Source organism: Erythrolamprus reginae, chromosome Z (assembly GCF_031021105.1).
Source record: "Erythrolamprus reginae isolate rEryReg1 chromosome Z, rEryReg1.hap1, whole genome shotgun sequence".
NCBI lineage: Eukaryota > Metazoa > Chordata > Lepidosauria > Squamata > Dipsadidae > Erythrolamprus > Erythrolamprus reginae.
Window position 1 is genome coordinate 46,318,017 of NC_091963.1, and position 22,327 is coordinate 46,340,343.

General features: G+C 43.5%; 2 protein-coding genes and 1 long non-coding RNA gene across 6 annotated transcripts; 1 reads left to right on the forward strand and 2 right to left on the reverse strand.

The window, feature by feature from the left end:
* Positions 1-4,010: 4,010 nt before the first annotated feature.
* Positions 4,011-12,695, reverse strand: HOXA9 (homeobox A9). 3 transcript variants are annotated; one of them, XR_011556939.1, is made up of 4 exons: positions 9,224-12,693; positions 7,916-8,042; positions 7,339-7,540; positions 4,011-5,005 (listed from the first exon to the last, which is right to left on the reverse strand). XR_011556939.1 is itself a non-coding variant. In XM_070729398.1 (3 exons), the coding sequence occupies exons 1-3, from the start codon at positions 9,756-9,758 to the stop codon at positions 7,489-7,491; spliced, it is 714 nt and encodes a 237-aa protein (XP_070585499.1). In that variant the 5' UTR covers positions 9,759-12,693; the 3' UTR covers positions 6,530-7,488. The 3 variants fall into 3 exon arrangements, 2 of the variants coding, with proteins under 2 accessions (XP_070585499.1, XP_070585498.1); XM_070729398.1 differs by lacking the exon at positions 4,011-5,005 and having other exon boundaries at positions 6,530-7,540; XM_070729397.1 differs by lacking the exons at positions 4,011-5,005; positions 7,339-7,540 and having other exon boundaries at positions 7,547-8,042; positions 9,224-12,695.
* Positions 10,410-16,703, forward strand: LOC139154611 (uncharacterized). The gene is made up of 3 exons (XR_011556941.1): positions 10,410-11,010; positions 11,212-13,231; positions 16,183-16,703. It is a non-coding gene; the product is annotated as an uncharacterized lncRNA (long non-coding RNA).
* HOXA10 (homeobox A10) lies at positions 12,765-21,234 on the reverse strand. 2 transcript variants are annotated; one of them, XM_070729390.1, is made up of 2 exons: positions 20,003-21,234; positions 12,765-16,745 (listed from the first exon to the last, which is right to left on the reverse strand). In XM_070729390.1, the coding sequence occupies exons 1-2, from the start codon at positions 20,973-20,975 to the stop codon at positions 16,675-16,677; spliced, it is 1,044 nt and encodes a 347-aa protein (XP_070585491.1). In that variant the 5' UTR covers positions 20,976-21,234; the 3' UTR covers positions 12,765-16,674. The 2 variants fall into 2 exon arrangements, with proteins under 2 accessions (XP_070585491.1, XP_070585490.1); XM_070729389.1 differs by lacking the exon at positions 12,765-16,745 and adding an exon at positions 16,767-18,286.
* Positions 21,235-22,327: the final 1,093 nt, after the last annotated feature.

Genomic DNA, 22,327 nt, shown 5'->3' on the forward strand with positions numbered 1-22,327 from the left:
CAATTGGATCCACGCAACTGCCTTTCTCATTAATATACGGTAGTCTCTCTCTCTCCGCTGCCTCCCCCGCAAACCAGCGCAGACAACGGGCTTTCTTTCTTACTCCCGGCCGTTGGGGTCGTGAGCAGTAGTAGACATCGGTACAAGCCCAACGCCGCCACGCCTGTTCCTCTTATTTTGTTATTTTAAGCAAAAAAGAAAAAAAAAGAAAAGAAAACAGCATCCCACATACGGCGGTCATTGAATCTCTCTTTGTGCGTGGGTTCATATTGATGGGTTTGTGGGATTGGAGTCAAAATGGTTGCCTTTCCTATACTGGCAGCAGATTTCTCTGAAATATTGTCATTCTATATGCCGAACAAAATAACAAAACAAAACAACAACAAGGGGCATACATCCGTCTCTTGTGCTATAGTCTCTCCTATATCTCGTATTTCTTCTCTACTATATCTATAACCTTCATTGTGTATTGTTGTGTATTGGACAAAATAAATAAATAAATAAAAAATCCGCAACCCTCCAAATCTCTTCGGTTACCAAACTCCCCAAAGGGCGGTGGGGTTGGAACGGATCCTTAGCTTGTTTGCAAGATTTTCAAAGAGGCCTGGTAAATATCTTCCAAGGCCTTTCATGTTTCTGAGCTTGCATTCTATTCCAAGGGTAGGTTGCACCAGATGACTCGTTGTGGGAATTACGGCACAGACAAGAGCCCTTTATCTGCTTTGCCCAATAGCACCGCCCCGATTATTATTTTTTAAACGTATTTGCAGGGACAAATAAAACAAATAGGCTTTCAGAACCTTTGGGATAACTTCCTCGAATAGGGACGAGAGTGTTGAAGTGTATCTTTTTAAAAAGCCCTGCTTATATATCCAGCACCTCCGAAGCCCAACTTAGAAGATCCCCACCTTTAGGGGTCTTCTATGCTTGGGCAAAGACAGTACCCCTGCCCTTAGACAATAGGATCCCTTACTTTTTACGCCCACCCTTACACACACACACACAAACCCCACACAAACACACAAAAGAGGCACACATGCAACCGGGAGAAGGTGGCTGTTCTCCCGCTTCCTTCCCCAGCCCCCTTGGTCATAAAATGAATTTCCTCCCTTCCATAGAGACGTTTGCACAGAGCCATTTTTTACTACCCTGGTCTATTGCACACCATAAACTGGAAGGAAGACAATAGAATTGTCCCGGAAACTCTCCCCTCAAATTATGGAACTGCCTATCCTATATCTGTAAAGAGCCTCTCACGCTCTGGAAACAACACTGATGATATTTCTCACGGAGCTTTGGGAGGGTACCACTCCCTCCCCCCAGCCAGTCCAGTTAAAAAAAAGACAAACAAAGGCCATCGCACAATAGGGCTGCGGAATGAAATAATAGTGTAATCATATGGACTCAGATATGAGGTCCTTTGGCCCTCCAGCCTGTCGCTTTTTAGCGGGAAGGATCAGAAACTGAGCTATTTGGGCTGTTTTCGGACCCAGTTTTGACCCGCACTCTTAAGATGGCTGTCAAAACCAAAGGAAGGCCGGGGCGGGGGGGCGCTCGCTGTCTACCATTCCCGTTCGCTCCTCTGGATAAATCTTTTAGAAATCAAACGAGCCACCCTACAATGGAAGGAGGAAGAACGCAAAGCGAACCTGCCAAGGCAATCGAGATCAAAGAAGCAGCCGGCCACCTCAACATTGAACTAATAAAATTCCTCCCCGGGAACAGTTCACAAAGATGGGAGAAGGGAGCGAGACAGAAAGCAGAAGCAACATTGGAGGCGCGGCTCCTGGTCAGGCAAACCATGGCTTCCCTTTGCAGACCCTCAAACTGGTTTAGGGTCGACCAAGAAAAAGATGCTAGTTTCTCATATCGGCCAGGGGTAGACTTAAAAAAAAAATACCAAAAAACAAAAGGCTTTGTAAAGCCTGGAAACGTTCGAAATTTTCCACACCGATTGTGCAGAAGGTGTCCACGCGCACCCCGAGGAAGGAGCATTTTTCTGACAAGGCGAATGTCTAGTTCTTTCTATAGGAATGTCGTCTTCTCATAAGCTCTAAAGCTTCATTTTAAAAACGAAGCTACCCTTTAGCCACAATAGTATGGCTGAGCCTCCCCCTCCCTTCTCTTTCCATTTTTAAGCCTTGTTCTGGCTCTGGCGTCCAATTGCGGAATTTTTCTCCACTCCAGACATTCACTTTAGAAACCTGTTTAGAAACGCGCCGGCGCTCAGATACCCTAAAACGACCCTTAATTTTATATAATATTGTTTACTGCATTTCATTTATGGCTGTGATATTAAACGAAACCCCTACACACATACTAAATTTATTTATTCTATATATTTAAGGAGCTCCACGACCTTCAAAATATTCCGTCCTATACGAAGACTTCAATTGATTTGTTTTATGTTCTGCGAAATCTTTGTAAAAAACAAAAGTGTGCCGCTTGAAAAATATGTCCCAATTGCTAGCGCTATGCCTTCTGCACTAGAAAGCAAAATAGTTACTGATTCAGTTCGATTGCAGCTTTGATTTTGCTATTTGGGATATAGGAGCTTCCCTCCCCTTTAATTATTGTCTGATCAATTAAAAGTTTAAATGAGCTATTTAACTTCCATTTTGCATTTCGCCACAGGTGAAGTGTGGTGAGATAACACCACCAGTTATATTAATGGGTATATAAGGATTATATACTTAACTGTGATAGATCATCTGCGTATACATTTTATTTTCTACTAGGACTATTTATTAAATATAGATGTTGCATTCCCTCCATAGGCTTTCAATATTTTTAATGCCAGATATAATTGGTTGTTTTCCTTATGTGGATTTTTATTATAGCATTAAACCAGAATACTTTCCATGCGTGAATCTTGAATCGTCATTCCCTGCTTTTATGTGGCTCGGTAGTGAAGGATTTCTATGCGAAGAAGATGTACATTTTCAACATTTCCCCAATAATATCACATTTTTATTTCATTTTGATGCAGTGCATTTATGTTTCTTATATTCCAAAGATCTATTACAGATAAACATGAACTCCGGGCATTTAATTTTCAGAAATCAGAATGTATCCCTCGCTCAGCTGAAATGAGAATAAATGCAGTCCTCCAGAGCAGAAGCTTTAAAAAAGGTATTCATTTTTTTATCAGGAAAAAAAAATACCCTGAAAATGTAAGAAACAAACAAAGAAAAAAAGGTCCCAGAATAAAAATATACTGTACAGACCTTTCTACAGTCGGTGGTATGTCAGCTTGTGAGCATTTGCATAACATAATTAAACCTCGGATCCCACCGAGTCAACATTGTTTAGGACAGAACAAAGCCCTTAATTGCATAAAATACATCTGCTGGAAAATTCAGTGGCTGGTAAATAATTTTCAAATTAAAAAAATAGTTGTTTTATCCTAGCAGTTCAGTTTGTGCGGCTTGAAGGGCGGGGGCGGGGGAAGCACAATTTCAAGGACAGCCTGCCCTCCAAAGCAAAGCAGAGTCTCGTTTGGGGAATGTAAATGAGGCAGAGAAAAGATACCCTTGTATTACAAAAGAAGGATATTCGCACCATAGAGAACTGCCTAAAATCCGTATTAAAAGGGAGGCTTGTTCGGTTGACTTACGTTTTCTCCAGGAGGAAAAAAAAAATCTGTCTATTTGTTCCATTTGGAAGCATGGCCTTTAAGCTCTTTCTTGGGGTTGCTTCTATCAAATGATGCAACCTTTCAATCATCCACCGAGACTTTCCCGGAATTTGAGTCTCTGCAGCTGTAATATTCCTTTTATGCTCTCAATAAAGATGGTGCAGCCTGCTTATGTATCAATTCTACACACCTATTGGGGTGTGCTATTAAATACCCCGTTCGAGAATGCTGATCGAATACAATTGCACACAATCACACCATCCTGGGAATATTTACTAGAAAGTAAACCCCAAATTATTCATCGAGGCTTATTTCAAAGAGCAGCTTGCTGGCTGGGTGGGATTGAGGAAATATAAATGATTGTACTGTGTGAATATATTTATCTGCATGATTTATATTTACATACAGATATTATTGTGCATATCAATTTGTACATATCACAGTCCTTTAAATTATGGATTGGTTCTTAATACAAATGTATTTGTATTTTATTATAGGTTTAACAGTTCAAAATTTAATTTTCCCAAAGATGATAGATACTTGGATATCTCCAAAGGGATAGAATCCAATTCAGCCTCTTTATTGAGCTGAAATGAGCCATTTTTAAACCCGAAGCATGTGTCTACATAGATGTGTCTGTATGTGTACACATCTATAGATATGTGAGTGCATACATGCACGCCTGCACAAACACACACACACACACACACACCATATTACTGATGTTTCACAATGCACAAAATCTGATCTTTGATACATTTAAATAATAATAATTAAGGCTAGTGGTTCAGCATGCTGAAAATAATATTTACAATAAATGACATGCTGATGAACAACTGGATTTAATTTTTAATAAAAATTGGCTTAAATTCGCACTGTTATCGGAGAATCTAGTTTTGGCGTGAATAGATTCTGCATCCAACCCAGCATTGCTGCATTCCTTTTTTTTTTTTTTTCAAGCGCTCAGATATTCATGGGGCTAAATAGGCAACGAGCACTTTTCGTCCTTTGTTAAAAATCCAATCAGCAGTTTCTAAACCCGCATATACAGGATGCTGCTTCCAGAAAGTCGACATTTTGGAACCTTCCTTTGGTATTCAAAAACACCACTCTCGTTTTCGTGGAACAACACTGCCATCTGCTGTTTATTCTTGGTTCTTGCGAATGATCCCGAAAGGTTCAGGAGCCTCACTAAAAAGGCGCTCCTTGCACCGCAAACGTTTTAAATAATCTGCCTCGCCTTGCCTTGGCTATTGTAGGAGAAGATCCCGGCGGCAAATTCATTGCAGATAAACGTCCACCGTTGAAGCCTACATTCCAGAGGAAGGGGACTCATAAAGGCAGGCTATTTCCGCAGTCCGGCTTTATCTGAAAGAGCCAGACAAAACAAATGAAAGGACTTTTGTAGAAAAACTAATTGCGGCTGGACAGTTGTAAACTCATTAAGAGCCGAATTCCAGACAGTTTGCAGACCCGCCGTTTATTAGGCCCTCCAAAGGCTGGTGCTTTGAAGTCCCCCCACTCCCCCCATCGACAACAAGGTCCCAGATCCCAAACTCCTGGGACAGACAGCAATTCCAGTTTCCTCGGCCCCCTCCAATTTCCTTTCCCGTCGCCAAAGCCGACCCCGTTTTTTCCCACTTGCTCAGAGATAAGTCCCACCTTTTATTTATTTTTTTTCCCCATCGAAACAAAACCAAAAAAATAAAAATAATAACAGGCAGCCAGACCCCTGTCCCGGACCCAATGTAGGGGGGGTTGGGTGTGGGGGATTTTTACAGACCTTGAGACCCGGATGAGGTTCTCTTTCACCGGCCCGCCCTTTACACCCAGAAAGGGTTACAGCCGTCATTTTCTTTTATTATATGTTTCTGACATAAGTCTTTATCCCAGACTTATGAGTTTGGGAAGGCGAACTCCCGTTTTTAGCTTTGGAAGAAAGCGGGGCATTCGCAGAGTTTCTGATTGTGGGTGAAATTCTCTTCACGTAGTTTGTGGAATCTAAAACTCGATTCTAGGTCCCTTCTCGTGAGATTCACTTGGCATTCGTCTCAATGAAACCCCTTGTCTTGTTTATTGGCTTGAGTCCAACCCCCATCCCACTACCACTTCACCCCCTCCCATCCGTTCCCATATTTGTCTGTTAAATTGTTAGCTATGTCTAGCAAGCTGTAAGGTTTTGTGATCTGGGCGTAAACCGCCACCTGGAATTTGACTTTCCAGCTTATCAGAATAAGAACTATCTTTTTTATGTTTCTATCTTTTGCTATCTTTTATTGGAGACAAATGCCACGCCTTGATTCGGGAGACTCTGCAGATGGAAAAGCCAAGAGGGACCTTTCATAGAGGCAGCCCATTCTCCAGGAAGTTACAAAGGGGTATTTCATACTGGTGCTGTATAGTTATTTGCCTCTGAGAAATAACAGTTTGATTTTTGTGTGAGAGTTCAAAATGAAGCCAATAAAAAGAGCAGCAATATTTTTGCCCTTGAAGAAGACCGTTCCAAACAGCTGCCTGATGTATTGTTTTGTTTTTAAATAAAATCTCCATTTGTATATGCATCATTAAAAATTATAGACTTCCATCAAACTGGCTAGTATTTTCAATAGTCCGTTGGGTGGCAGGGTTTTTAAATGCGGAGATGTCAGGAAAATGATGCAGAGACTTATAGGCAATTTCATTCATGAGCTCCTAATATCCAAAGCATGGAGTGAGTGCTATTAAAAGAGTAGGGATATATTTTTGAATAATTGGGCTTAGAATCAAGGTTTTGTTGCTGGAATAGATGCCATCTATGGGCTGAGCTTGTGGAGCAGTGCCCATAATAATCTTAAAACAGCACAAAAATATAAAAGAATCAATACTTTTTTTTTATTTAGCAAAAAAGTTAAATATCATTTTGGACAAAACTATTTGGTCAGTAAGCCACGAGGTAAGTTTTGCAAAATATACAAAGTGTAGCTTCTGCATAAACATAACTTTCAGGTTGTTAAAAAAAATTAATACACATCTGCAATAACCAAAGGTAGTTTTTTAGTGTATAATTTATTATCAATAAAATTAAATTTCATTACAATAGGAATCAAGTTATTTGATTTAATCTTAAAACGTAAACCATAGGTAGTAGTTACCTTTTCCACATATAGGTATAGCTCCGGTATATGAGAACTGCTCACGGGTGCAAAAACAATATTCAAGCTAATTTGATTATTAAGGGTTTCTTTCTTTAATATATAGATAATATATATACAACTGACGAAAACTGTACTATATATATATAGATAGATAGATTGTGTGCATACTTAAATGACTGGTTTCAGTGGAACCAATGCGCTCCTTTTTATTTCAGATAATATTTGCTTTTTTATGTTTAAAAGTTGTGTTAGGATGCGAAATGGATGGTTTATAATTTTTATCCCGTACAATCCAAGGTTAACTGTTCAGTGAAAACAGGAAAACAAAAAACAAAACAAAAAAAAAGACTCCGTCCTTACACTACAGAGCTATACGCTATGCAATCTTTATAATAAACAACCTGAGTTCAAATTGTATTCTAGCTTACACAACCACATCTGGTACAGCACCCAAGCACAAAAATTGAGTCACAAATATAATACCACAATAAAACACAGTGTTCAAGTATTACAGCAGACCTTTCTCTGCCGTGAGACAAGCAAATAAATTTAACTACTTCAACTAACCTATACAGTCCATAAAGAATTGTGCATTAAAAGGTAGTTTTCTTTCTCTTTCTTTCTTTCTTTCTTTTTTTCTTTCTCTCTCTCTCTCTTTCTTTCTTTTTCTTTTTCTTTCTTTTTTTCCTTTTCCTTTTTCTTTCTTGACAGGTAGATTTAGACAAAGCAACATATCACCCTGGTGCGGTACTGTCCCTCCTTTGCTTTCCTATGAATAGAAAATGGGAAAAAGATGATACCTCCAAATTAGCACCAGGACGCAGCGTCTTTCTGCACGCTGGCGAGGTACATTCCAGAGCTGAATTGGCCAAGGACAAACAACAATGAAAAAATAAAAAATATTCAAGGCCTGGACACAGTTTCAGGATGAGAGGGGGAGGGAGAGGAGTTGCGTTGTGTGGCGCTGAAGGACCGCAGGGGGGGGGGGCGGATTTTGCTGTTTTGACACAGATTAAAACCTGCCGTCCAGGGTCACTCATCCTTTGCTCGATCTTTGTTAATTTTCTTCATTTTCATCCTACGGTTCTGGAACCAGATTTTAACTTGTCTCTCGGTTAAATTCAGGAGCCTGGCCACTTCATACCTTCGGTCCCTGGTGAGATACATATTGAAGAGAAACTCTTTCTCCAACTCCAGTGTCTGGTGCTTGGTGTAAGGGCAACGCTTTTTCCTAGTGGATCTTGCATGCAACCAGTTTGCAGCTGGGTTATCTGCAGGGAAACAACACTCAGATTGAAGGAAGCAAAGGCTTCGACACACAAATGCATATTTCTTTGCCTTCATCACCACCCACTCCCACGCAAAATATTGATAGTTTCTCGTGTTTCTTTCACTGGGAAAGGATAGCTTTCAAACTGAGAGACAAGAGAGAGTCATATGGAGTTGCAGTAAAATGTCAGCAATCAGCTTCCTTCATATTGTTTATCCAAGAGTGTACTTTTAAAGCCGGCATTTCCGGCTTTCTCCCCACCTCGTCTTCCTCTCCTTCCTCCTCACCCCCACCGACCCCCACCCCCACCCAGCAGTTAAAAAATATGGTGACGAGAGCAACCCATAAGAACAGCGCGCCCATTCTGGAATTTCTCTATTTTCTGACCTTCTCTGGTGTCCTTTCTGATTATAAAGTGGACAAAAGAGTCGACCCGCGTTTCAGCTTTTAAGGATAAACCTGACTTGCCTATGAACCTGATTTGTGGGTGTGAGCCTTTCAGAAACGAAGAGAGAAAAGAGATGGGGGATTATTATTTTTTTTGGCCCTTTGAATTGGGTATTCCTGGATTTGTGAGCTAACGGAAATGGATTCAGACCCAGTGTTTTGGATTTCCTTCCCTCGTAGCTCCCTCTCCCCACAGCCCCCCATCTCTCTCTTCCTCCTGCCCCACCCGAATTTTCCCTGTCCAGCTTTCTAGCGGAAGCCATAAGCCAGGGAAAACATACATGTGACACTCCCTCGCCCACTGTGTGCCTGAGGAAGGCAGGCTGAAGATGAGAGAATCAGACCGTGTCTGGGAACGGTCTCCTCTCTACCAAGCCTACCGTGGCGGCGGAAAACTCCGGGAAAGAGAGAGACAAGAGGGGAAAGGAAAAAGGGGGAAATAACAACAACGGCACACAAGCGCGCGCGCGCGCACACACACATATATATAGGGGTTCGCACGCCCCGGTTCTTGGAAACCTCGGTACCTTCTACCCCTTTTCTCACCACGGAAACCCCTACCCACCCACCCTACCTACCTATTGGCGCGCCCCCACCCCTAACCCTTGCCGCATAGCTCAAGATGGATCCTGCCTGAGAAACAGCCTCGGCAGACCCTCTCGCTCGAGTCCCCCCTCCCTCTCCCCCTTCTCCGCTCAAGTCCAGCGGGGCCCTGCAGGCAGCAAGTGCACTTACTTGGATCCAGTTGGGGTTTGTCTCCGTTTGCCTCGCTCTCGCCATTGTTTTCCGAGAATGCCCCGTCGTTGGCTGCCTTATCCCTATCAGCTGGAGGAGAACCACAAGCATAGTCAGTCAGAGAGAGTGCGTGCGTGTCAAAGGTGGTACAGTCACCCCTCCTGGCCGTGAGCGGTTCAGGTTTAATGCCGTAATGCCTGCTGGCCGGCAAGCCGGGGAAAGACAAGGAGGCCGGCATCGGCTCCAGCCACGAACGCATGTACCTGCCGTCGGGTGGCTGGTGATGCACGTACGGGTGGTAGACGGCGGGCACATTGCTGGCGCCCGGCGGGTGCACGGCATTCCAGGAAGTGCTGAAGACGGACGCTTTCGACTGGAAGCTGCAGGGGGTGAACTCGGGGTGCTCGCCGAGGGTCGCCTGCCTGGCCGGCTGGCCCAAGGGGGCCGAGGCGTAGCGCGACTGCACCAGCTCCTCGGTCTCGTGGAGGAGGAACGAGTCCACGTAGTAGTTGCTGAGCGTCCCCGACGAAGACATCGCCACCCCGGCCAAACCAAAGGAGAGGCGAGCCCTGGCGAAATTATGAAACTACAGATTTCATGTAACAACTTGGTCCTTGCGAAGTAGTACAGTCACCTAATAAGTTGAAGGCTGCCTGTCAGCCCATTGGCTGCCGCGTGTCACGTGCCCGGGCAGCAGAACAATAAAGAATAAATCAGTCCGCTGGCTATTAATGGGTCAGTGTTTTCCAGCCATCATTTTTTATAGCAAAGCCATATGCTCTCTTTTTTTTTAATGCAAAGGAATAAGCAAGTTGTAGAGCAAAGTTTGCTTTAATTGTGGCCAAATGAGATAAAAAGATCAGACTGTTTCTGAGGGGGGTCTATTATGATCACTCTTTCTAAGTGGACTATTTTATATCATAATTAATCATTCCATCAATGGTTCTTGTTCCTTGGGAAAAGAGAAAGAGAGCAGGAGAGGGAAAAGGGCAGCGGGCAGACACGCTGCTCTCCTTGTGATCGGAGACCTTCACATAAAATTATACAATCGTTTATGCCATAAAAGAAAGAAAATAACATTGGCGGCAATTTGTATTTAAATACATATTTATTATATTTCATAAGGAGTTATTGTTCCGGGAGCCACGGGCTGTTATTAAGTCAGTAACCATGGGCATATTCATTTGCGTTGCTCTGTTTCACAGCCGTAAAAATTTACGAGTGCCTGGAAAGGTTAAATTATACTATTGTGTTTAGTTTGGGAACTCACTGTAAATAATAGCGCGCCGCAGAGTTCAGAGCTAACTGGGGCTGGCAGGAAAAAGTCAAATCCAACCCTGGGCTCCTTCTGAAAGGCGCTCCGCTCCCAACTTTGGGGAGCCCTAACCGAAAGGCCAGGCTCAGCAACGATGTCCATCCCCCAGCGAGACCCACGGTACTTCATTACAGGCGCTTCGGCTGCGGATTTTTCCCGACTCTCAAGAGGGATTGAGTCGCCGGAGCTCAAGCAGACTCCTTGAAGCTGAGGGTAGCTTTCCCACCCCCACTAAAAACAACTTTTTCAATGGGGTGGGGGCAATCTATTCCTTTATCTTTTTCCACTGGGGTTATGTAACTTACAGGTGTGTGGGAGGGTTTTCTTCCTCTCTCTCTGTCTCTCTCTCTCACACACACAAACACACACACGCACACACGCAAGTACATACAAGCATTTGTGTCTGGCACCTTATTTCCGTGGCACTTCCGCAATCTTATCCGTGGCATCTCCCTGTGTTCGTGGAAGAGAGGTATTACTTCGGGGCTCTGGGTCTGGTAACAAACTATCACAGGACGGGTGTTTGTTTGTTTGTTTTTTTAAAAAAAATAAGAGAAATGAAGGGTGGAGGTTGGGAGAAAAGAGGGCGAAAGGTGGAGAGAAACAGAGAGAGAGAGAGCAAGAAAGAGAGAGCGCGTAAACTGAAGGGAAGACCCGGACTTTTTTTTAACAGATGAAATAAAGACCCCCACCCTCGATCAAGTTGACTGCAAGGAGAATCCACGCCCCGAGATTTGCCAGCCTCTTCCAGAAGTGTTACAACACCTTCTCCTTAGGACGGAGCAAGCACGGAAAGGTTATGTGAGACGGGTGTATTGTGCGCTTGGAAAATATTGTACATATAGGCAAACACACACACACACACACACGTCTGTATGCGCGCGGGGGAACATGCATATCGACCGCTTGGGATGTCTGCAGCATGTATGTATGTATGTATGTATGTATGTATGTATGTATGTATGTATGTATGTATGTATGTATCTCGGTGTCCCTGTATCTCTGGCTCATTCCTAAGCAAGGAATGGAAACCGTAGGAAGCATCAGTCGCCAGTTTAAAGCATTTCCCCTCGGGGTTTTGAAAGAAGTATTTCAGTCCCAAACAACTGGCAGTTTGGGGGCATAAGTAGTTATTTCTTGTCTGGTATGCTCTGCGGCAGAACCTGGCACATTGGAACTGGGCGGAAGGTTACATCTTCTGGCGAAACGAAAAAGGTGATTCGGTCCTCAGATCAAGTCCAGTGTTGTGAATTAAAGTTAGGGCTAAATGCGGGATGCCTGGGGCATTTGAAATCCAGTTACCTTCTCCGAAGGGTTCCTGCACTCTATTTCCCCACTCCCCTCCCCCACCCCTCTTAGGAGTTTTGGATTTATTCTGTAAGTGGGGTTTTTATTTTTTATTTTTTATTTTTTGAGGAGGGGAACCTGTAACCTCAACAGTGAAAGGGAAGAAAAAGACAATCTCAACAATCTCAGCAATTTTTTTTTTTAAATGCTTTAGGGGAGAAAATGCAGAGTGAGAGAGGAACCGCGGTGCTAATTAAACTCATGTGTGAATATTCAGCACGGAAAAGATAGGTTTTTAAATTTGCTTCGCATTGCCTCTGTGCCCTTTGTAGAATCCACCGAAAGCTAAAAGTTGAAACAACAACAACAAAATAATAATAGCAGTCAGCCTATTTTGTATTTGTATCTTTTTTTTAACCTAAGATCTTAGCATTACAATTTGATACACATATGAAGAGAAAAAGTTTCAAGGGGGTGTTATTAGCCACCTTATCCCAAAGTTATTTTAAAATCAGATGAAGATTTTTCTATAGTAAGAAGCAGCCCTATAGGCCTCAAATGAATAAATGAATCAATCTAAATATCTATAAATGTGTGTATTTAATCTCTCTTCTGCACGTACACATATGTAATGTATATGTATAAATGTGTATGCGTCTCTTTGTGAATATATGCCTTACATAATTTTCTTTAAAATCTAAAGTTTGGTGTTGTGCTGAACTTCCTCTCTCTTAGAAGGAAAGAAAAATCTCAGTGCCAGGGACCCTCAATGTTTATATTATTTATTATGTTGGAAAAGCTACAATTATTTATTTGATATTAATTTTTAAAATGAGAACTAAATTTTGTAGCAATTACGTTATATTTATATTAAAAGAACAAAGTATATAAATAGAGGTTGTGGAGTAACTATAATAAGAAATGTTAGTAAAGGGTATAAATTTCAATTTGAAACCACAGAAATGGATAATGTACAACAAAGGATAAGCAGACGCTTCCAATTTTATCTCCTTCGCATTATGTCAAAAATTTATTTCAACGACATTCATATTTTTAGGACAATGCTTTGTAACCAATCCGTATAATTCAATATAATAACAATATGAAACAGGATGAAAGTGATTGGTTTGATTACGCTTACAATTTTATCATTTAAGCAAGTATTAAGTTACTTAATATGGTGCCCATCCGCATAAGGAAGCTAATATAGTAGAACAAAAATATTTTGGATTTATTTTCAAGGAAGTATATTTACGCATGCAGACATTTAACATAATACACTCATGTACAATATAGGGATTCAGATAAAGTGTTTGGGACATTTATATCCTAATTCTGAAATATTATTCCTCAGCATTCTCTCTCCTCCCCCCTCCGGCACATCTAATCCTCGATTCTACTCCTAGGTAAGACCCACTGATTTAAATATGCTCAGCAGGTGTGCACAGATTTCTTACTTAACTTCTATGGGCTGTTTAAAATATCTATTAAATTTTAAAGATAAAATATTTGAATCTGCCCCCCAGAGAGAGCAAAAAAAAAAGTTTTGAGTTATTGAGATCTGTTTTCTTTTCTTTTTTCATAGAGTTTACCAATTAATATAGACATATTTCATTACCTTATTCCTTTTGCTTTCAAATACAGGACCACAGGATAGATTCGTCTATATGTAGGCTCCTGCTTCTGTGCCTCTGTACACATCTATGTCTCTTTCACATCCACCCAAAAGCATTTAGGATTTAGAAAAAGATTTGGTAGGAGGCCCTCCACTCAAGAGGTTTTGAGACTTTGGGGACCATTACAAATAAATAATAACTTATCAAGAGAAAAGGTATAGGCCATATATACCCTAGTATAGCTCTTGAATGTTATTGCGGGGAGCTCTGTCTGTTTATATATTTCATTAAAAAGTATGATTCTTAGTTCAAAGTGTGTAATTCACACACATACATATTACATGCATAGGTTGTTTTTTTTTGTATACGTCTGTATAGTTATGTATATATAGATGTGTATTTGCATGCTCTACCACCAACCTGGATAATATATAGGTTTGGGTTTCGGGTGGGGTTTTGTGTTTTTTTGTGTGTGTGTGTATATATATATGCCAACCAGGATCATACAGAAACACACACAAACGCCTGTGTTATAAGGGGAAAAACTCTTTGCTGCGAAAACGAGTGAGCTTTTATTAATATTAAAAGAAGACGCGGCTCAACTTTCAAACAAGATAGGGGAAAACAAAATGACAAAAATAGGATATCAGGGCCTCCTTTAATTGACATCTAAATTCTGAAAAGTATTTTTTTTAAAAAAAAAAATTAAAAGTGGGGTGAGGCGAAACAGAGACCAAGAAAAACCTCCTATTCTTGAAAAAACCCACGTCGGCCCGCTCGCTCCCTTACACCTCTCCCCCCCCCCCCCCCCCCCGCGATACCCAAGAGAGAAGTCTTGTTCATTTACACTAGCGGTAAATAACGTGTGTGCGGGATGTAAACAAGACGGCGCAGCGCCTTCCTCCTGTCTCGCGGGGCTGCCGAGCATAAAATGGGAAGGCGACGGGCCGGCACACCGCCTCAGCCCGAGCGAGGTCGCTGTTGCTTATGCCGCCTTACTGGAATGCTGGCGCCCGGACCCTTCCCAATAATGATCGTAACCGAGGCCTTGCCAGCCCTGGAGAAATCTCTGCATTCTCACCTCTCGGGGCCTTTTGTCTTCTTTCCACCTTGCCGAGGCCGCTGTGCGCGCGCGTGTGGGTGCAACACCCCTGAATGCCACAGTCCCCCTGCCACCCCCACCCCCCGCCTTCAAATAAACCCCGGTGAACTGAATTGGGGGGGGGAGGCGAGACGAACAGAAATTGCCACGCAAAAAGAGTGGGGGGGGGAGGTGAGTGAGGATGGAAGAGCCGCGGTGGAAATCAGCGAGGCGTGAAAGGGCGCGCGCGTTCCCGCGAGGCCCCCCCTCCTTCACGAAATGTAGCTTTCCCGCTGAAAATTGCTGCCAATTTTCTTTCTTTCTTTCCTTCCCGTAAATAACAAGAGAGTTGAAAACGGTGTTGCTGTGGAAAAGAAAAGCGGCAATGTCTTGTCCCCGTTCCCAGCAGAGCCTGAAGCCAGGGCCACAATTACGCTGCAAGGAGGAAAAAAAGGCCCGAATTGGATTCCTCGAACAGGAAAAAACATAATAATTATTTAATGCCCCTGACCTTGAAAAGGAATCCCGGAGTTGTGGGATGGATCCCCTTTCAAACAGAAATATAAACCCGAAGTCAACGGATGTTGCTCAGCCCTGAAGGTCTCTTCCATACGGTTTTGTGTGTATGTGGGTTTTTTTTAATGCCCCCTCCTCCACCTTGGTTTATTGGAAGCAGCATTTCGGCGCGCAGAAAGAAACAATGGCGTTGGGACTTGACGCCTCCAGGAGACAGCATGGAGGGGGGTGTCTCTCCCCCTCCCCAGATTCCTTCGGTAGTTAAAGGCAGTGCTTTTATCCTCCTTAAACGTCTGTTTGGGATTACACCCATTTGATGATTATAAACTGAGGTGATGAAGGCAGTTTCGTGCTGCAGAGAGAGAAATGTTCAGCCTCAACAACGAGAAACTACCTAAATCACCGACCAGTTTTCAGTTTTCTAATTAACAGGGTTCCCTGTGGCCGCTTTCCTTTAAGCAAAAGAGCCCCGGTAGGTGGGGGGTGGGGGTGATTAAAAAGAAAGAAAAAAGGGGGAAACCCCAGGCCAGTATATAAATAAATACAAGCCAGTAACGAAAGCCGACCTTTCCTTAAGTTCTCCTCCCCATCTCCCACCAAGAGCCGGCCATCTCCACTTTCTAAACTTCTTTGTTATAAATACTAAGAAATCTGACTGGCAATTTTAAATAGTTTCAATAGAATATTTGGAATATAAAGCCTGGTGCAATGTAAAGAAGTGAAGGGAGAGCGGGAAGAGAGGCCTGCATTGATTAACATGTTTTCCAAAAATAGGTGTTTTTTTAAAAGAAGCATCTAAAGTCTCTCAGAAGAAGGAGGAGGAGGAGTAGAAGGTGAGGAGGAGGAGGAGGAAGAGGAAGGCGAGAAGGAGGAGGAAATTATTGGCTGCAGTTTACTATTCAAATACCCATCAGCCTCACCCCACCCTCCTTTTTTAAAGTTCTCTTTCTCCTCCATATTCATGGATTCCACTGTTTCAATTTTAGGCTTGGTAGATATGGATTTATATAGAATCTTAAGATGACTTTTCTGCCTAGTCACATACTGCAGCCAGATGAACCATAGCAGAAAACGTGCAACACAGGCGAGTGAAGTTTAAGATGCAAATTCTTATGGCTCACCTTTTCACGCTGTTTTCCTTTAGTCCTTTTAGTTCTGCTTCGGAATTCCTTCTCAGAGACTCTACCAGACTATCTCAGAGTCATACTTATGAAATAGTGACCACAACAATGCCAATTCTCTACATTCAAAAATATGGTTCTCGGTTGGTTCCTCTGTACAGCTCCTCGCTCAACTGAAGCTACTTCTTCCTCTAAGATGGCTACAATCCAGATATGAGAGCAAGCCATAAAACTGGAAAAAAGCTGACAGATCTTACTACCTCATTCCTTTATGGCTCACCCACATTAAGACTGTCTACATTCAAGTTGATGTCTAAAGTATTTATAGGCGATTTAGCCAGCCACTCTTTAACGTAAAAATTTTTAAAGTAGAGTTCTGAGAATAAGCAGACACCAAAACAGGTTATTATGGTATTATGATTTTAAGGTACATTAGTCATTATTATTATTGTTGTTGTTATTATTATTATTGGTTTCATTTAATGATGGTTGCTGTTGCCTTTTGGAAACTCATTTCACGTCTTTTCATTCTTCCAATAAAATATGAACAGCGTGTCTCGAGTGTTGTTCATCTTTGAGCGGGTAGCTGCATTAGGATATCAATTTATTGAAGACTTGGGGTAAGAACAAGAAGTAAAGCTAGCATCCAAATAACGAAAAGAATACTTTGCTTCCAAGTGTATTGGTATTTTAATAATATTAATTATTTTAATAATAATAGACATTTATACATATCTATTCCATAGGGTTTTTTTTTCTTCTCTTTGTACTACACGCTTGATTTTTTTTTTCAATGCATGTAACTTCACAGTATCAAGGAAATAAGGGGTTTCCTCTTTTGCTATCTCATACAGTCAGGAAATACCTCAGAGTGTGTGTATATGTGTGTATATGCACATACAGACACACACATACACACCCACATACACACTCACATACATTTCTAGGTACAGAATAGGCAAAATCGGGATCTTCCGTCCCTTCTCCATTCAATAAATGTTCTTTCGCAGCTTTGTTTGTCTGTGCTTCTCAAACATAAGGAACAAATGGTTAAGAACCATTTATCTAAAACAAATATTACCTACAACTAGGAAAATGTAATAATTTAACCATTAAGGAACATAAAACTGTTCTTATCTTTCAAGAAAGGACAGGAGCAGTTTTCCCTCTCTCTTCCCCCTCCCCCTCTTTCTCTCTCCCCTTTTTTCCAAGAAAACTTTTAAAGCTGAAATATTAAACATTTGGGAAGTAAACGAGTAAACACATGAACAGTTTTGGCTTCTTAAACGATATGACTCTTTGTTTCTTTTCACTATAGCTGCTTAACATTGGCTAAACAAGAAAATAGTAATAATAATAATATCAAACCCGATGCATGTTTGGGGCGGTGTGGTCAAATGTTTAAATGATTGAAAACTACACTCAACCCCCAGTTTGCAACATGTGGCATAGCTTAGCGAAGAGGTCCGGAATGCACCTTTCTTTTGGCTAGGTTTCTTTTCTGATTGCTTTTTGTTGGGTTTTTTTAAAAACCTTTTTTAAAGGGGTAGGTTAGGAAAAGAGAATAGGCACGTAGTGTTTGGGACTTCCTATTTCTCAAGGGCCAGGGTTTCCAGAACAGAAGAGGGGAAGTTCAGAAGGAATGCTGGGTTTGCCTCGTTATGGCTTTATCCCAACGAAATCAATCCCAAACAAGCTTATTGGGAGGCTTAGGAAAGTGGGGTTGAAAGATTCAGACCCACACAGGTGCCAATAGTTAAAGCCTGACCAGATGGGGTGGGGTGAGCTGGGGTAGGGTGGGGTGCAGGGTCGTATGGGCTGCTCAGACGATCCAAAGGTGCCCGTGGGTCCATCAGGAGAAGCTGAAGTTGGCTGTGAGTTCCCGAATCCGATTCTCTCTGTTCATTTTCTTCAGCTTCATTCTGCGGTTCTGAAACCAGATTTTAACTTGTCTATCCGTGAGGTGGACGCTACGGCTGATTTCTAGGCGACGCTCGCGAGTCAGGTACATATTGAACAAAAACTCTTTCTCCAGCTCCAGCGTTTGGTGCTTGGTGTAAGGGCACCGCTTCTTCCTACCACTTTTTGCAGTTAGCCAGTTGGCCGCATTCTCTCCCTTCTGGCCGCCTGGTTTAAAAAAAAAAGTCAGCCAGGGACATTACCAAGGACATCAGGAAGGCGCTGGGGAGAATACTTGAGGGCTACGTCTTTACTGACCTTAAGTTTGTGGCAGCCTTCCAATGGCCCCAGCCCTCTCTTTAAAGCCCCCTTCGAAGGTCTACCCACCCCCAGAGACAACCAGCCCCCATGATTTACTTGCTTCTCAAGATCGCCTGAGCAAAGGCTTTTGGGCATTTAAGCCAGCAAGGTATGCCCTGTCTTTCTCTCAAACATTTCTCATTACATAATAATTATTATTTTATTTTTTTAAAAAAAAACCATCACCCTCTTCCTAATTAAAAAGACCGATGGCGTGAAAATATAGCCCCATTAAGTACAGTGCTAAATTTAAAATCGCCCCACACTTTTACCCTTCTGAGATCTTTACACACACACACCCCTCCAGCACAAAACTGCAACTCAGCTAAGTCTAGCTAAATAAATAAATAAAATCCCATAGCTGCATATTTGGGAACTGAAGCCCTTTAGTTCAACAGGACAGGCAAATCTGCATAGGGTGGCAAGATCAATTCCTCTTGCACAGATTAATTATATTTACAGGGGTTGCCAGGAGATATATTAGCCACCTGGCACATTGAACAAGAGGGATAGAGGGTTCCTTAATATATGCGGAGTTACATTTTTCTTTTTCCTTGGTTTTTTTATTTTTTATTTTTAGGGAGGGTGAATGTCTTTCCCTTCTGGACTGAGGCTCAGTACAGAAACATATTCTTTCGTGTATTTGGATATGAGCAACATGGGCATACTTATCGTCATCGCCTTTTCAGAATTATGAGCCATCGGTATTAAAATGTCCTACTTTGTAAAAGTTTTGGAAATATTCCTACTACTACTACTAGCAGTATTACGTGGCTATTGTTATCATTTCGTGTTCCATTGCAGCAGGAACGCCTGCTGCTCAAACTTTCTTCTTTGCAATTTTTTTTTTAAAAGGCACTAGAAGAATGATCCCAGGGCGCTCTTATGGCCGTTCCCATTCATTGAAATGGCCCTTTGGATTTTTTTTTTAAAAAAACCCTGGAAGGCTCCTTAAAGCCTGCACAGGGAGGCTGGGAGGGCAGTCTGCAGCCTAAACTGACCCTGCTGCCTGGGAGAATTTCAGCCCGGACTAAAGGCTCTGAGGAGGGGGTCTGTAAAGGCATCCAAGATCGTAAACTAGAACTTAGGTTCTGAAGAGTTTTATTTATGGGCGCTGACTTTTTGCTTACTTTGGCCTTTTAATGGAACGTCTCCGTTATCTGTTCAGGCATTTCTGCACCACGGTGGGCCACGGAAGGACAGGCTTGGGTGTGGTTCCCTCTCGCTTTCCTTCTGGCCCCCACCCGCCCCGAAGGCTCTATTGTCCACCGCCAGTGCATTAAGGGGTTGCGAAATAATAAAAATATATAATTTTTTTTTTTTTAAAAAAAGAGAGATATGCACATGTGTTGGTCCCTTTTGTCTCTCCCTGTATAGCTTTCTCCCCTGGGTGTTATGGCTATCGGTCGGCCTGTCTGGTATCTACAGTATCTCTGCCTCGTTGCACAAAATCTGTGGGGCGGTTTGAGTAGGTTTGCCTAAGCCGCCCTTCGTGGGGCTGCCGCGGCTGACCTGGCAAAAGCTCTCTCGAACGGGGGAGGGTTTGGAATCCTTCCCCGCCTTGGGTGGATGAGGAATCCTTACCTAGGGTTTCTTTCTCGGAGAGAGGTTTACTGCTCTCCGAGGGGGCCGGCGACAGCTCTTCTGCGGCAGAAGAAGAAGCCTGCCCTTCTTCCTCTCCTCTCTGCGAATCCCCGGCCAAAGTGCTGGGTGGGGAAGAATCCTCGCCGTCTTTCTTGCCTGGCTCGGGCAACGAGGCGGCCAGAGGGAACGGCGGAGAAGGCTCGAAGCTCACTTGGGGCTGCGGGACAAACTGGGAAGCGGCCACCATTTGCCCTGGGTGCAGCAGCGGCGGCGGCGGCGGTGGTGGCGGAGGCGGCTCTTGCTGCTGGTGGTGTTGGTGTTGGTGGGAGCTGCTATAGCAGCCGCCGCTCTTGATGGTGCCATAGGCTTGAGACAGGCGGAAGTAGCCCGGGACAGGCACCCCCGCCGCCACGTTATTCACGGCGCAGATCTCTGCGCTTAGCCTCGGGAAAGGCGACAGGTCGGTGGCCGGTGCCTCTTTGCGGGCCTTGTCCGAGTCGTAGAGGCAATAGGAGCTCTCCTCTTTAATGCTGGGAGCGAAGGAGCAGGAGGTCGCCTGTGGGCTTGTGGGCTCTTCAAGGCTGCAGGATCTCGGGGGATCTAGCCAGACCTCCATCCCTGACATGTAAGTGTGCGGAGTGGGAACCATGCTTGGCGGCGGCGGAGGGGGTAGATCGTCGCTGCATTTGCTCAGGACCGGGAATAGCCCGTAGCTTTGCAACCCATACGGCAAATCGGACGCGTGTGGCAGGTAGACACCACCGTTGTTCGGGTAGTAGCTGCTGCCGCCGCCGCCTCTTCCTCCTCCTCCTACCACTGCAACTCCGCCGCCGCCTCCCCCTCCTTCCCCTCTGCCTGAGGCTGAGCTGATCAAAGAGTCCACCAAAAAGGCGTTTGCAGCTGGGGTCTCCGAACATGCCATATCCTTGGAATAATTTGGCGAAGAGAGCAGAGAGCCCTTCCTGGCTGACATTTCTTGTGCAAAACATGCTGAATATGATTAGAGATACCCCCACGCCACGGCGGCTGCGTGCAGCCAATGGAAACCCAGCCTTCGTTCACAACCCCACCCCGTTTGGTTTCGTAGGCGGCGAGCTGCTCTCCTGCCCACGTCTGAATGGCGCGTGTGCGTGCGTGCGTGCGTGTACTTATAGTTGTGCAGGGAGGGTGCGTGGGTGGATATGTATGCCTGCAGTTTTGAAAATATAATGTACCAGTGATTTGTATGTGTGTGTGTGTGTGCCCTCTCATATATGCGTGCATGTGTGAATGTGTGCATACAGGCATGTGTAAGGGTATTCCACGCGCAGTAGGCCGCGTCTTCACGTGGCTGCCTTTGCTAGTTCTCCTATGGGGAACAGCCTGCATGAGGTTATATAACGAAGGGCGAAGTGGCGGGAGGACAAAAACAATGGAAAACACTGCCGGGTTTTAATGAGACTCATAATTTAGCGCGTTCTGGTCTGTTACCATATGCACTAATATAAAACAGCAAAGGCGTGAGCGAATTATTACATCCTGTACATTAGCAAGCCACCTGTAAGCTGAACTGTTCAGCCTCTTCTCACCCCACTCGTGGCTGCCTTGACATTTGTGAAGCTCAGGCAGGCTCCTCAACTTTGGCGAGTACTTCTCGTGGCTCGCCTAGGCGCTTATCTAGGTCGGTGCTGGTCACCTTAGCCTGGCCCACCGCAAGTTGGAAGCTCGATCCGAGCTTCTTATTAGCAGTCAAGGCTTACTGGTATCGAGAAGATAGCAATCCCCCTCCCGCCCCCTCCAGCTTCTTAAGATACCAGCCGCAGCAATGCGGAGAATTCTCGCACCTGTGTTTTACCCTCTTTCTCTCTGAGTCTAGCATCAAGAAGTAAGAGGTATGACTTCTCAATGCCTCTGCCTAAGAGAGGCGGTTCACGCCCTACTTAGCAAAAAAATAAAATAAAAATCACAGTATAAGCACCCAGTATAGAATTACCATACCAACAGCAAGATAAAGATTTTAGGGTTTGTTTTTCAAAGGCGATTCCATCCGTAATTATCAATTAAACCAGAAGTCCAAGTCGGAAATGAAAACAAGGAAAATCTGGCAAAACCTTTCCACCCTCCTACTTTCTAGGAATTTCCGGTTCGGTTTAAGGATTTATCCAGGGCATGAGCCCTGAATTATAGAAACAATGTACAATATTTGTTAAGTATCTGCATTTAGATAAGAGAGGCGCCTCTTCTTCTTCCTCTTTTTGAACACAAGACCTCTTTTCATCCAGAAATGGCCAAATAATTGCTAAATAATTATGTACAGCCAATCTATAATTGTGACGGCCAGCAGAC